The sequence below is a fragment of the Physella acuta genome, unplaced genomic scaffold (assembly GCF_028476545.2).
Source record: "Physella acuta isolate Inbredline_101_S28 unplaced genomic scaffold, ASM2847654v3 ptg001286l, whole genome shotgun sequence".
In the NCBI taxonomy this organism is placed as follows: domain Eukaryota; kingdom Metazoa; phylum Mollusca; class Gastropoda; family Physidae; genus Physella; species Physella acuta.
Window position 1 is genome coordinate 23,168 of NW_026732801.1, and position 15,156 is coordinate 38,323.

The 15,156-nt window shown below is 37.3% G+C and overlaps 1 protein-coding gene across 2 annotated transcripts in view; it reads left to right on the forward strand.

Annotated features, from left to right (window-relative positions):
- The window catches only part of LOC131958048 (ceramide-1-phosphate transfer protein-like), a 21,275-nt gene extending 10,171 nt beyond the window's left edge, over positions 1-11,104 (forward strand). For both annotated transcript variants that reach the window (XM_059322939.1, XM_059322940.1), the window contains exons 2-5: positions 293-509; positions 6,197-6,271; positions 7,458-7,606; positions 9,254-11,104. In XM_059322939.1, coding sequence (XP_059178922.1) covers positions 345-509; positions 6,197-6,271; positions 7,458-7,606; positions 9,254-9,764 — 900 coding nt within the window. In that variant the 5' untranslated portion in view covers positions 293-344 and the 3' untranslated portion in view covers positions 9,765-11,104. The remainder of the gene's footprint in view (positions 1-292; positions 510-6,196; positions 6,272-7,457; positions 7,607-9,253) is intronic.
- Positions 11,105-15,156: the final 4,052 nt, after the last annotated feature.

The following is a 15,156-nucleotide window of genomic DNA, read 5'->3' on the forward strand; positions in this document are numbered from 1 at the left end:
ATGTACAGTGGCGTAGACAGGATTTTGTCCAAACAAAAGGGGGGGGGGGTGGTAGGATATTCACACACACGCACAAACACACACTCACACACACACACATATATATATATATATATATATATATATATATATATATATATATATATATATATATATATATATTAGTGGGCACCGGCAATAGCGGGGCCCTAGAGCCCTATTTACCTTCCGATTACGATACTTAGTGACAATAGCACTTTTAAAGTCTTACGTCAGATTCATATTATATTCTTACAAATACCGTCTTTTTCAGACTGATGGTATCCCACTAACGTCACTATGCTATAAATAATTGATGACGAAGAATGTTTCGACAAGAGTTCATTCCTCTTGGGATTATCACTCGCAGACGAAAAGTGGTGGCACTTCTCCTGGTAGCACTGGGCTGTGTCGCTGTCATCTACTGCCTGAAACGAATTGAGAGAAAAGAGGATAAAATTAGTTCGAGAGTTACGGTCCCTAGTTTTGCGGTAATTTTTAAGCTTAATTTATAACAAGAAGAATACTTTTAAAATATTTTTGAATTTAGTTTTTAAATAAAATAGAAATAGAAGTATAATCCTTAACTGGTCAAACTTTCTAGTGCCAATGTAACGTCTGTGTGACACGCTGATAATCAAATCTCTGTAAAGGGGATCAAATAATTCAAATTTGTGTATTTTTTTTGGGGGGGGGGGGGTCTACACCAGGCAGCAAAAGAGTTTCTTTCAGTTATCTCTTTAACAAAATATAATTTATATTCAAAATATATACTTCAACCAGCTAAGCTACCCCCCCCCCCCGGAAATTGTAAGTCGTGCCAAACCCTCTCCCCTCCCCCGAAAGTTTCATTCCTTCCGCCACGAAGATAAACATGTATGAAAGAAACACTTGGGCAGCAAATACATGCCTCTGCTATGTAAGGGCGATAGCCAGACTTTCTTTCGGGGATCTCTGCCCCTCCCCCCCCCCCTACAAAAAAAGAATTTATATTAAAAATATATACTTTGACCAGTCTACGCCCTTCCCCCTCCCCCCCCCCCCCCGTGAAAAAAAGTCTGGAAGAAATACAGGCGATAGCTGTATCAATGCCCCATGTATGTCTTTCACGAAGGTTTACCCCAGTTTATCACATACCCGATTGTCCCACAGAATTTTTTTTAATCAGTTAAAACCTAGGTTTGCACATGACCAGGGGCGGATTAAGCTTCTGCGGGGCCCCTGGCTGAAACTTTTTCCGGGGCCCCCTAAACTATATATATATATATATATATATATATATATATATATATATATATATATATATATATATATATATATGTAGTTTATATAATGACATCACAAAACAGAGGCCTTTCCAAAAAATAAAGGTTGAATGGAATAAGCTAAATGTTAACAGAAGCCATGGCATATACAAAAAATGTTACATTAAATGTAATGTTAAATTACATTGAGACTTAAGAGCATTTAAAGTGACAATTATTTATTTACTAATGCAAAAGAAATTATGTATACTTACATTTATTACAGTTATTTTTATTTAGAACTAAAGACCAAGTAACTTTTATAGGGAACATTTTCGAGCTTTCCTGATAGCAAACTCTTCTATTAGTTCTGTATAATTTAGTGAGCTTACAATGTCATTTTCTATGCTCATAAGTGAGAGCATACTAAGTCTCTGCTGTCCCATAGTGCTTCTAAGATCGCTTTTAATCTTTTTCATTTTGGAAAATGAGCGCTCTCCACTGCAGTTAGACGTCATCATACACAGATAAATTCGAAGAGCAATGTGCACATTTGAAAAGCTCTGAATGCACTTGAATCTATTTAAAAACATCAACATTTCTAATTCAATGCTATCATTGTAGACGTTTTGCTCTTTTCCCCCATGAATTGATTTAAACAGCTCGGCGAATTGAATCAACTCCGACGAAAAACATTCTTCAAAATCATCGGGATATTTGTTGATTAGTTTTGTAGCTGCTCCTGTAATGTCACCAGTGCTAAGGTTGGTCAGGTCACTGAAGAAATCGAACATTTCTTGAACAGTTTTATAGGAATCTAAGCGATGATGTAGAGCTGTAGTTAGGTGGTCGATCACACAGATGAATACTTCAGTCTTAAATTTTTCTCTAGGAGAAAGTTGCATTTCTGAAACTTTGCTTTCGTCAAATTGTCGCTTCCTCTTTAGTGGTCGTCTGTTGGAATATGTGTAGTCTTTGACTTCACATTTAATTTTTCATTTTGATTCGAAGCTAGCGAATTCATTACGTTGACTTTCAATAAAAAGGAGAACAGATTTTAACAAATTAACTGCTGTATTAAGAGATAAACCTTTTTCTTGAAGAGATACATTTGTTTTTTGCAATCTCTCTAAAATTGTATCCCATACCTCCAATAATATTACTGTTTCTAGTTTTTGTAAACTTTTAAGATATCCTTCAGCTTCAGCTCTACATTTAAGAGGTTGATTTTCATCGGCTGCTAACTCCTCCAAAGCCGATATATTTTCCTTATACCCTCTATTTAAAGCCTTAACAGCATCATGTCGAGCGGACCATCTGGTTTCCGACAAAGCTTTAGCAACAGGCAATCCATTCATGTGCTTGTTGTGTATATGCCAACGATGGGTAGATGCAGAAAGCCAAGAGTAAAGGCTCTGAAGGAGATTAAAAAACCCAACTGACGTGGGGCAGCACTCAGCTGCGCAGTTCCCAACTAAATTGAGTGAATGTGCTGTGCACGGTACATACAATGCTACGTCACACTTCTCCCGGATTTTAGCCTGAACGCCGTTATACTTGCCGCTCATGTTGGACGCGTTGTCATATGATTGACCGCGACAATTTTTTATGTCAATTCCATTTTCTTCCAAAAATGTTAGTATTAAATTAGCTATTTCCGAACCAGTGTGTGAAAACATTGGTACAAATTTTAAGAAGCGCTCAATAGGTCCGGTGTCTTGTACATAGCGAATAATGATTGTGAGTTGATCAACATGTGAAACATCTGGAGTCGAATCTACAGATATAGAAAAATATTTCGCTGTCTTTACTTCATCTACAATTACAGACAAAACCTTTTGACCCATAAGTTCAATCATCTCCTCACATATTGTTGAAGATATGTAGGATGTATGTCCACGTCCTTTGTTGGCGTGTATCCGCATATGTTCTGCGAGAAAGGTATCGTACTGACTTAACAGCTCCAGCAACCCAAGATAATTCCCATTGTTTGGAGAACCAACCTCTTCAGTTCCGCCCCGGAACGGAAGACCACGAATACAAAGAAACTGTACCACACTCACGATTCTGTGAAGTACTTGTCTCCAATACTGAATTTCACTTTCATATTGCGTAACAAGTTTCATGTCAATCTGACCAGTAGATTTTCGTGAACACAGCGCTGCCAATGAATCAATGTGTAGTTTGGAATTTTCATGCCTAGATAGCACTTCATGGGCACTTTTCCATTGTTTGAACCCTGATGTCATTTTGTTAGTTATAGGTGACATCAGCTTACATACAAAACAATAAACACACCCGCTTGTTTTGGAATAACACAACCAATTTCTTTCAAATTTTTCTCCTGTTCGTGCATGGACACGTGTGAATAAAGAAATGGTGCAGAACCGACGTTGTGACTCTCTTTCTAACTGTATGACCGATTCTTTAAAGTCCCCGTTTTTGTTTTGGCATGGTGTGGTACCACGTTGAATCCAATAGTTTCTAAATGCCTCTGACATCTTTTCCCGCTCTGGCCAAAAATGAAGGTCGTATACAGCATGACTATCTTCAAGGGGTTTTGTTGTATCATCTTTCAAATCACATTGTTTTAAAGTAGGAGCCTGCTCTACATCTTTTACCCCGGCGGTGTCTGATTCAATTGCAGATCCCTTTTCTACGTGACTATTTTCCTTGGTACTCGAAGTTGGTTTGAAAAAGGAGAGCAGTTTTGTAGTTTTTTCAGCAAGCTCAGCTTCGATCTTTCTTTTTTTCACCGATAATGCGCGTTTTTTTTGCTCCACTAGGATAGTTACGAGACATATTCTATAGAATTTTAAAAAAAAACAAGGTTGAATCTAATTAAAAGTCCGGCTCTTTGCTGAAATTGCAAATTGTCGTTTTTTCTCCAGCAAGCAATTTTTTGACATATAGGTCTGATGAACGAGCCTTTAGGATTACTTTGTCTATCTGAAAAGTCTGAAGCCTGGATAATGGTGGAGGGTTGGAAATCAAGAAAAATTTTGAACTCTTGAGTAGACTCCGTGCGAATAAATCCAAAAGAATGACTGACTCAACAAATGTAATTCCGAAATGGGGGATTTCGGGGAGGAAGATATAGTTTGGGGACATGCCGAAAGTGTGTGTGTGGGGGGGGGGGGAGGGGCAATATGCCAAGCCCAACAAAAGAGGTTCCAGTTTCCATTACCCTAACGGGTCGGGCAGAGTTCACAGTTTAATTAAATTGGAAAAAAACTTAAAGTTCAAAGTTCGCCATTGTTTATTGTTACAACTGAGGCCACGGTTGATGTTAGGCCTAGTGAGTTACCCCCCCCCCCCTTCCCCATCTCAACTTGAACAATGCTGTATTTTATAGGAAGACATTAGTTTCACACCTAGTTGTTATGTGCAGGGAAGAGAACTACTCGCCTGGAGATTGTTTTACCTGAGGTGGATGGCGATGGGTCGATTAAGTGAGCCCTCCCCCCCCCCCCCACCCTCCCTTTGCCTCCACCCCCCTTGTACCTGGTATGTAAATTTGGGGGAAAAAACGTAATGTGATATCCTATTGTATTCTGACCAATGTAGATGGGGTTTTTTTTTGGGTTTTTTTTTATGCCTTTACTAGTTACAATTAGATGGTAAATTTGGGGGCCCCTAAAAATCGGGGGCCCGTAGCTGCAGCCCTTTCAGCACCCCCCTTAATCCGCCACTGCACATGACGTTATCGTTACGATCATTAGACGGGGCTCTCAAGCTATACCTAGACACAACCTTTCTTTATTTCTGCACAGTTTTGACAGGAAGCTTTGATATCCAATCTGAAGATTTCTTTAAATAGCTGAAGTCAACGAAACTGTATTGGCCTACATGGAGACCAAGCGAAATTATGCAGTGAATTGAGTAGCCCCCCCCCCCCCTTTTCTACACACGCACACATTACCCCCCCCCCCAGTAGCGTAGCGAGGGGGGCGGAGGGGGACATATGTCCCCGGGCGCCGACTTTAGGGGGCGCCAAAATGGGTTGGAAAAATAAAAATGAAAGCTTGAGGGGGGTGCAAATCGAAAATTTGAGGGGGGGGGGGGGGGTGCCAATCGAAATCTTGAGGGGGGGGGTGCAAATCGCAAGTTTGTCCCCGGGCGCCGGGAAGGGTCGCTACGCCTCTGCCCCCCCCCCCCCCTCCATTAATTCTCTACTGGTCAAATACGTATTATGTTATTTGAATTGTAATTGTAATTTGCCTGATGACCCGGCTAATTGAGATTTTCTGGAAACTGGTTCCTTGATTAGTTTTCTGTGGTCACTCTTACGATTTCCTGGTCTACTATATATTTCCCCTGGGGATCTTCTTCCTGATCCAGCGTATGTAACTCAATTGTAACCTACTTCTAAATCTGCGATTCCGTTCATACGTTCCAGAATATATAATTTTTTTTTATTTAATTAGATAATATATTATTCATAAAAATTTAAATATCAGATTACTAAAATATTTTTTTTAAAACGGGCGATAACAGGATTGATATACGAGCAATCGCTCTAATCTCTGAACGCTTTAAGAGTGGGGCCTAGGGGCGGCTGCCTCACTAGTTTACCCCCTCCCCAACTCCGCTACTGCTTAAAACGACAGAGGATTGTGACACAGTGTGTTGTCACCATGGCAATAGCGTCGCCCATGAGTATGCCTACACAACGTTAAACAGACTCCACCCCAGCTTATATAATTATTATATGCCCTGTAATTAAATTTCTTGAAACAGCCACCCCCCCCCCCTCCGAACGAAATGACATTTATATAGAAAACATATACTTTTACCGAAATACTTAGTCCGCCCCTCGAAAATATCAGGTGCCCCCCCCCCCCCCCTGGAAGAAACACTGCATACAACTCCCACAGACCCCCCTCCCCCAACTTATAGTATTATACAACGTGTAATTGATTTTCTTGAAACAGCCAAGCAAGGCTGAATCCCAAATACAACACCCGGACATAACTAGAACTGCTTTGGTAGAGAGTCGAGGATTTACGGTAAGTTTTTTTTTTTTTTTAAGTTTAAAATTTTATTTTTTCGGATAGCCTACATATTTTGTTGTTTGACGGATAATTTAAGCTGATTACGTTTCTTTCATTTTAAAATAAAAAAAAAAGAAAATAAATGAAAAAGAAGTGTAAAAACAAAAATCTACGCTTTGAGAAATTGTTTCTCACGAGTTCTGAGTGAGTTTTCAACACACGCGTTAAATAAAGTGCACATCATGCTAAGATTTCTTCTCCCAAACATAGGTCTATCATGTGTGCTGTTTTCCCCCCCGTCTAAAGATTGTGCACATATAAAATAGTGGTTCGCTTGTAAATAAAGTTTCATTTATATTGAATCCCCCCCCCCCACCCCCTCGAAAAGGCCTTATACAGTCCCCTTAAAATAACTATAATAACTTTATAATTTAGTCCCGTTCATCCTTGCGCGCTCATAAATGGTATCACGCTTTTATAGCATGGGACAGTATTTGACGATCTGTGTGTATCATGTGTGTGTGTGTGTGTGTGTGTGTGTGTGGTGCGGGGGTTCAATGACTATTTTAAAGAAATATTTGAGGGAGGCTTTATATTATATATTTCCTTAGATACCCTTACTTTTCACATACCAACCCCTCCCCCGAATGAAATGGAATCTATATACACTATATAGAAAATATATACTTTTAACCGTGTCCACCCTCTCGGAAATTTTAGTCCGCCCCCTCACCCTCGCAGAAAAGAGTCTAGAATAAACACTGATTTCCTGTCCCATCCCTAGCGATAAAGATTATTCAATTCAGCGTTATTAAATATATAATGTACAGCTTGCACTGAATACAAGATTGCTTTACGCCGCCACTCTAAAAATTAGTATAAACAAACCGAGTAACAAAATTATAAACCATTCCAACCTCTACAAACTTTTGAATATAGTAGATCTATATAGTAATAGATCTAGATCTAGATCTAGAGTCTAGGTGTATATTATATGATTGTTTGTACATTCAATGTAAATTCTATTAGGTATCTACATTTTGTTGCGATTTTAAAACCCCCACTCATTTTTAATTTATGTACCCCATAAATAGTTAAAATAGTCGATAATTTATGATTAAATCGTTAAAATTTATTTTCCAATACACTTTTTAAAACTAGTAAACGGTTGCAGTAAGCCTGAGTAATTTTTAATATTTAGTCCGTAGCTACAGTCAGCGTCAAGATGGCTTCTCATACCAAAGACGGATTTGATGCCCTTAGAGTTTATAAACTGTTTATATCTTGCAGAACAGTAGATGATGTAATAAACCTTGATTGCTATATTGATGCTTATGAAGAGCTGTGCAAGTAAGCAACTTTAACTAAAATTTAATTGCATTCAGATCTAGAATCTAGTCTAGTCTAGACTAGAGTTGACTAAATCACTAGACTTCTGACTTAGTCACTAGAATATTATTAATCGGTAATCTATCGTTTTGGGTACGTCTAAAATTCGCCGCGGCTATTAATGTACGAAAACGTTACCTCATTGTCAAGGCTTTAATAGAAGTATATAATGTCATATGTTTGTGTCAAATATTATAGATAAATGAATAATAAACCTAAATCAATGGCTAAATTAATATATCGATATAGGCCAGAAATTAACTTTAAACAGCAGTGTCTGAGAGCAAGATTTGCTATATAAACAGCAGCCATTTGTAAAATAGAGTGGCTTCCCCATGAATCTCGCGCTATAAGCTTATAAAAATTAAAACAAATAAGATCGCTGCTATAGTAAATGAGCATGGTTGCATCTGTTGGAAACATCGCTAGTCTTCATTTATTACAGAAAAGTTTTAATCAATTGTTTAAAAACAGGTACATAAATAATAAATGAAACAAGGAAACATGTTTGTATTTTCAAAAACATAAATCCTCCTCAAAATGTGAAATAATTTTTAAAATTTAAGGAGTCACCTGTTTTTCACATTACAAGTTGCGGGCGATTTTACGTACCTAAAACGATAGGTTACCTATTAATTTAAATCTAGAGTAGAGTCTTGAAGTAAATCTTTCTTAATCTAGATTCTAAAATCTAAAACTAGAATCTAGATTACATTATAAGAACTGTTCTATTCTAGATCTAGAACTAGATTATTCACAAGAAGCTGTTATTTTATTATTTTTCTAATCTGGAATCCTAGTTGTTATAATCTAGAACCTAGATGTCTAGAAACTAGTTCTAGGAGTCTCTAGAGTCTCGATGTTACCAATTGTTATCTAGATCTAGATCCAGTAGTTTCTACTTTTCTAGTACTTTATAACTTTAGATCTAGATCTAGTGTTTAGATTCTATTTCTAAAATTCCAGTTCTAGATATCTAGTCTAGTATTCCAGAGATCTAATATTTATTTTAAGAAATGAAATCTAAACACAAGTAACTAAAGCACTTCACTCGACACAAAACACACATCTCTGTCTCTAGTCTTCTAGTTTTAGAATTATAGATTTTAGACAATTTTAATTACTCTAGTTTTTAACAAATTTTGGCATTGCCTATGGTGGACTTTTGTTCCTTGTATAGGTAGTACTAAAGAACTATATAATGGAAATGACGCCTGCACATTTTGGTTTTTAGTTTAGTGCAAGATTCCTTAAAAAATGTATGATCTTCCTTTCTATGCAAGAAAATATTTATGAGGTTTTACACCCACAATTCTGACCCAAATAAAAATAAAATACCTAGCCTACAGTTTAAATTTTCTCTAAGAAGCGTGTACCACCACAATCAATGATCTAGATTTATAATTATGGTATTTAACTTATAAGCTTGCAGTTTGGTAAGCTATTATGCTGGTGATTAATGATAATAATAATGACAAATCTCAACACTTTGAGTACTTCTGATTCTCCTAAAATTTTTCCTTAAAAAAAGAACTATTAGGCTAATTAATTTGTTAAAAATATTATGACCTAGGAATTTTTTAAAAATGTCTATGTTTTCTGTTACAGATTGTTTCGACTTTTTGGCACTATATTCAGTTTTGTCACTTCAGATGTTGAAGAAAAGATAGGAATTTTACGGGATTTTCGCAAATCTGAAAATGCAGAACAATACAAATCAGTTCAATCTATGCTTCAATTTGAAGTTTCTAAAGACCTTACTAAAAGTAAAAAACATCCTTCTGGTGCAAGAACACTTTTGAGACTTCATCGTGCTTTAGAGTTTATTTCAGCATTCCTACAGAAATTGAAGAATACTGACAATAGTGTTAAATTTTCATCAGCTGCCAGTGCAGCCTATGATGACACCTTATCTAGACACCACCCTTGGCTCATTAGGAAAGCTGTACACGTTGCTATGTACATGCTACCAACACGGCAAGATTTGTTGAAAAAAATGGGAGTGGAAGATAATGAAGCAGGAATGCAAGGAATAAATGATTTAATCCATGAACTCAATACAATATTCAGTGTTACTGAAGAACTTTACAAGCGAGATGATCTTTTAGATTTACCATAATAGGATTTTTAGAATTCTTTTGTTTAGAAATTTATTTTAATTAAAAAGCAATCTTTTTCAAGTATTCAACTTGTGAGAAGCAATTTTTTTAGAATTTTTTGGTAATTTTATTTTAACAATCATTTTTTATCAATAAATTCAAAGCAATACATCTTACTCAAAATGTTACTTTTAAAAATGGACAGCTGTTTATTATTCATTTCTTTACCAGATACACATACCACATTTTAAAATTCTGTTGCTTTCCTTTTACTTTAATTATCTCAGCTAGCTCAGTTATAAGAGTGAATAGTAACCAAGAATTTAGATAGTGAAAACACAGATAATCTGTCAACAATAGTTTGGTATAATTATTAAATGCTGATGTATTATTTATTAAGACCTTTAGTATTATAGTTTTACAAATTAATATTTGCTAGATGATTATTTTTACAAAAAAATAGAGAAATGTATTATTTTATGTCAATTTCATAATTAATATTGAGGCAGTTAATCTTCTAAAAAGAATAAATGAAAATGTTTTTTAAATTTGTCTTTAAAAATAACATACAGATCATCATAATATTGTTTACATTCCTCAAAGATATTATTTTTATTTGCATATAAGCAGCCTATATATTCCAGTTTGTAAAAATATTCTGTGAAGTAGGTTTAAGGCTTACATTTGTATAAAACTTGTTTCCCTAAAAAAACATTTGTCTAGCTGATTCTAATTATCATTTGCATAATCTTCAGGCTACTTTGTACATTATTATTTTATTGTGTGAAATCCGTACATTGATACATGAAATGTGTGAACTTTAAATTTGATTTGCTTAAAGCTATGATTGTTCAAGGGGGATTTTTTGCTGTGATTATTCCAGACTTGTTCAGGTAAACAAGCTGTGTAATACCTGTGGTTGTAGATCACACAGGTTTGATAACTATTTATTTTTCTATATTGTTGTTTTATGATTCTTCAACGTCGAAGTATTTCTTTGCTGAAGAATCCAAAGTGGTAAATTAAAACAAAAAAACAAGTTCAGAAAGAGAAGTTTTTTTCATTTATTTGTTGGTCTAGAATACAAAAAAAATTCTACAATCTAGGTATTTTCAGTTCTGCACATACATACACTTTATATAGATGCCAGTTTAGCTTATATGTATGGGATCTTAAGTGGTAAACATGCCATACTTAATTAAATCTTTATGTTAAATATTTTTTGAATATGTCAATTAATAAAAGAAAATATACATAGCTACAATTTATACAATTGTAGGACTAAAAGGGATTCAAAATTTGTTTGTATATTAAACACAACAAGAAAGTAACACATTTAAAGTTACATCTCCGTTAAATTGTGATACTGGCTTTGACAAGTAGGCTACAGGTTATACAAGTAGGAAACCTAATATTGTTTGAAGAAATTTACACTTTTGGTTTAAAAACACGTCTTATTTATTTAATAATATGGCTCCCTGGATGATTAGGACTTAGCAATCTAAGTTCAAGGCCTGAACAGCAAGATGAGAAGAACCTTGAATCAACCCCCCTCCACCAGTTTCTTCCAGGCATCTCTTCGGGGGGGGGGGGGAGGGAAACAGAGCCACCCCCCCCCCCCCCCCGAACGAAATTAAATTTTTAACAGTGTCCGCCCCGCCCCCCCCCCCCCCTGAAGAAAAAAGTCTGGAAAAAACACTGCTCTCCACATAGCCGATGGACCCAAGGGATAGTGCGTTACCTTCACAATTATTATTTATCAACCTATATTTCTCTCCTGCTGTCCTTGGCTAACGACCTTATGAACTTTCGGGTCAACCATGCGCTTACCTGCCCAACTAGCCCTTTAAGGTCTAAATAGAAGTTTATAAGTTCGTCCATAAATGACGTCATGATTTTTACCCGCCACCACACTAGTCACAATAAGGGTTAATTAATTCCAATATAAATTTACATGTTCATAACTATTGTCCTCTAAAATAAATGATGCGCCGACCTTTCTTTCTCCTTTTCACACGTCATTAAAGTTCTACTCCAGCCCCCGCCCCCTTTTCCCAGGTGTGTGACGTCGTTATAAATGCGTTTGTCCCCGTAGATGACCGGAAGCAAGATATATCTCTTCCAATACAGCGGAACACACGTACACGCTTACACAACTGGACACTGAATTGTAAACAGAAGTCTGCCAAGTCCGTGTGTTCTGCGGTATTGTTGACCACTGACTAGGAGGAGCTTTCTAAACTAAAAAGTTGACTTCTCATTCTTTCTCTGCCAGCACATGTTTCTGGGCATTTTTTTTTATTCTTCTGGCAGTGGCGGAACTAGAAAAAAAAGGCCCCCCCGCAGAATTTGTTTTGGGCCCCTATATATATATATATATATATATATATATATATATATATATATATATATATATGCCATATATATATATATATATATATATATATATATATATATATATATATATATATATATATATATATATATATATATATATATATATAAATTTCCATCTGGTACACGAATAAATCAGAGGTTTTCCAACACGTGCTGGCCACTTTCAGTTTTCCAAGTGAGAAGCACGGACTCTCTAAATCTAGTCCAACACACCAAACTGACGCCGATTTTTATAGGCTTTCATCAAAACGTTACCAACCCTGTACGCTGTTTTCCAGAAGTTGAATTAAATGTTAACGATGTCGGCAGTTCATTTCTTGGATCTTAGTGCGCGGATTTGTCCACACTACCAACTAGACACACCAAGGCATGCCGTAAGTCCCTCGGCGACGGCCCAGGTGTCAGGGGAGTCACGGGGCTCTTGGAGCTACCGGTTACATTACTGCACGGGTGATGGGTGCAACACATTGTTTCTTCCGGCAGAGCTCCCCCCCCCCCCTCCCCTCCCCCGAAAACAGTCTACCCTGGAAGAAACATTGTTGCGACACCTAATTAGATTTAGTCATCGAGTGTTGTAGCGAGACTTATTCCTAGTGTTGTGGGAACTTTTAAACGACTGTCTGTGGGGGCCAACTTGCTCATATGTGATGCGCTCAGGATGACACTGCCGCCGGTTGATTCAAGTAGTAACCTCATCCGCTTATGCAGGATCACGGGGCGCTAAATCACATATCTCCGTTAGGAGTCCCCACTCCAATATGTACAAATGTCAGGCCTATGACAGAAACCTTTGCGGGGCTGTACTTAACAGCTTCCTAAGTTTTCATGGCGATTGGGTGAATGATGCAGTAATGCATAATTCATAATAGACAGAAAAATGTTTTTCACGTGTACAACTGTATGTGGCCAGGTCACGCGTTGTATAACCTTCTGATTTAGGGGAGGGGGGAGGCGACTAACAAAAAGCCAGACCCTCACACACCCCCACCTCAATGATTTATAAATAGTAATTGACTATTAGTAATGTTCAATTAATTCTAAACGTTGTAATTAATTTCTAAATAATTATATAAAAAATAATCTTACCTGCCCTGTTTTGTGAATTAGTTGTGCCTAATACTATGAAAAGTAAATTAATATCTGTTGACTAGATTCTAGATCTAGACTTTAGTGCTGTCTAGTGTCTGACAAAATGTGCTTAAGTGGTGAATCGTACGGTTAGAAAGTGGTTCATAAACGATACATTTATCTCCTCGATACTTGTGAGGTTGAGAAAGAGGGATGGGATAGGGGTCGGCTCGGGAAAAAACTTGAAAGAGACAACAAAACGCCTTGATCTATGTACGTCAGCATCGCCCATTGTAAAACTTACTCAGGGGAGATAATTCCAAGTATAAGCCTTAAAAGTTTACTATGATATTTATTGTAAAAGCAAAAACAAGTAAACCTATATAAAACTGAAGTTTCTAGTATTATATTATTTTTGATTATTTGTAGGATGCAAGATAGTATAGGATACAAATTCAACCACTATCACAAACACATATTAACATTGAAAAATGTACAATGAATTTCGGGAACCGCGCATCATGAAAGCCCACTTCAAACATAGCGGCTTTTCGTGCTATGGACTTTGTTGTTTTTTTTAAAAGAATTTTGCCGGCGTCAGCGTGTGTTTGATTGTAGGGAAATAGAACTCGGCCTTGACGATGGTTAAAAAATACAATTATAAATAACTGTTTTAAATATGTAAAAAAAATTGTCGACAATTTTTTAACCCCCTTTTTGGTCCCCATCCCCTTCCCCATCCGCCACAGTACACTTTGGAGGATCGGTCAAACAGTTACGTGTCCTCTATTTAGCTATTAAAGGGGGGGGGGGGGCAACGAGTCAAAGAAGTCATTCAAATTTGAAGAGTTGCCTATATTTTACACTGTAGTTTGTGTAATGGATTTTATCTTTTGCGGAAGAGCGTGGTATAGTGACTGTAAAATAAAGATAATCGTACCGCAGCTACAGTGTTTTTCTTTTACATACCGAATATTAAGGCAAAAATGCACGAAAATTAAATTCAAAATTTTAAAAAATAATAATTTTGGTCAGCCGTCAGCCGTGGGCCCCTAAACGACCTGCCCCCACCTCCTCCCCCCCCCCGCGCATTGCGGGGTCTGGCGGGACTGTAGTTTCGCCCCTGTTCATCAGGTAAATGAACAACTACTGACTAGTGTGCAGAAGTCTTCAGTTTACAGTTCAGTAGTTCATAGACGGTTCGTTAATCTATGCATTACATTTTATTGTAACAGTAAGGGTGTGGTGAGGGGTAGAGGTGAGGGGTAGGGATGAGGGGGGGGGGGGGAGAGTGTGGAAGGTTCAAGGGAAGGGGACAAGAAAGCGCCGATAAACATCTACATCAATAGTGTCGACTTTTTCCGGTCGTCTAGAACAGGGGTCTCCAAACTTTTCAGTCCGAGGGCCGCATTAACTATCAAATATCACTTCGGGGGCCAGAGTTTCTGGCATCTCTATTGGGTGGCGGTGTCCCCCGTGCCCCCCCCCCCCCCACAACGATAATTTATATAGAAATGTAAATTCATTTTAAATGCAACCCTTCCCCCACCCCTCCAGGACAAAAAAGTCTGAAAGAAACACTGTCGGGGGCCAAAAACACACTCGAGGTCCAAATATGTTCTCCTTGGGCAAACACAAAAATCCACCCTCCATTTTTTTTAACTTGCCTCTAATGAAGTCATTTACTTGCAATTCATTGACCTCCATCTGCAGTTCATCTGGGCAACTGGTTACATTTTCTTCAAATGGGTTTCGAAACAGTCTCACTTCGTTTGACTTTTAATCCTAGTCAGAAAACCGCTACTGAAACTGCAGCTGGAGGTCTTTGATGATCTCGCATGCAAATGATGTGGGGAACTCAGCTGTTGCTTCAGCCATGAAGACCTTGCACTGCTGAAAGTGCGCCAAGTTGTTGCCCTGTACTTGTTCCAAACACATGGAACAACT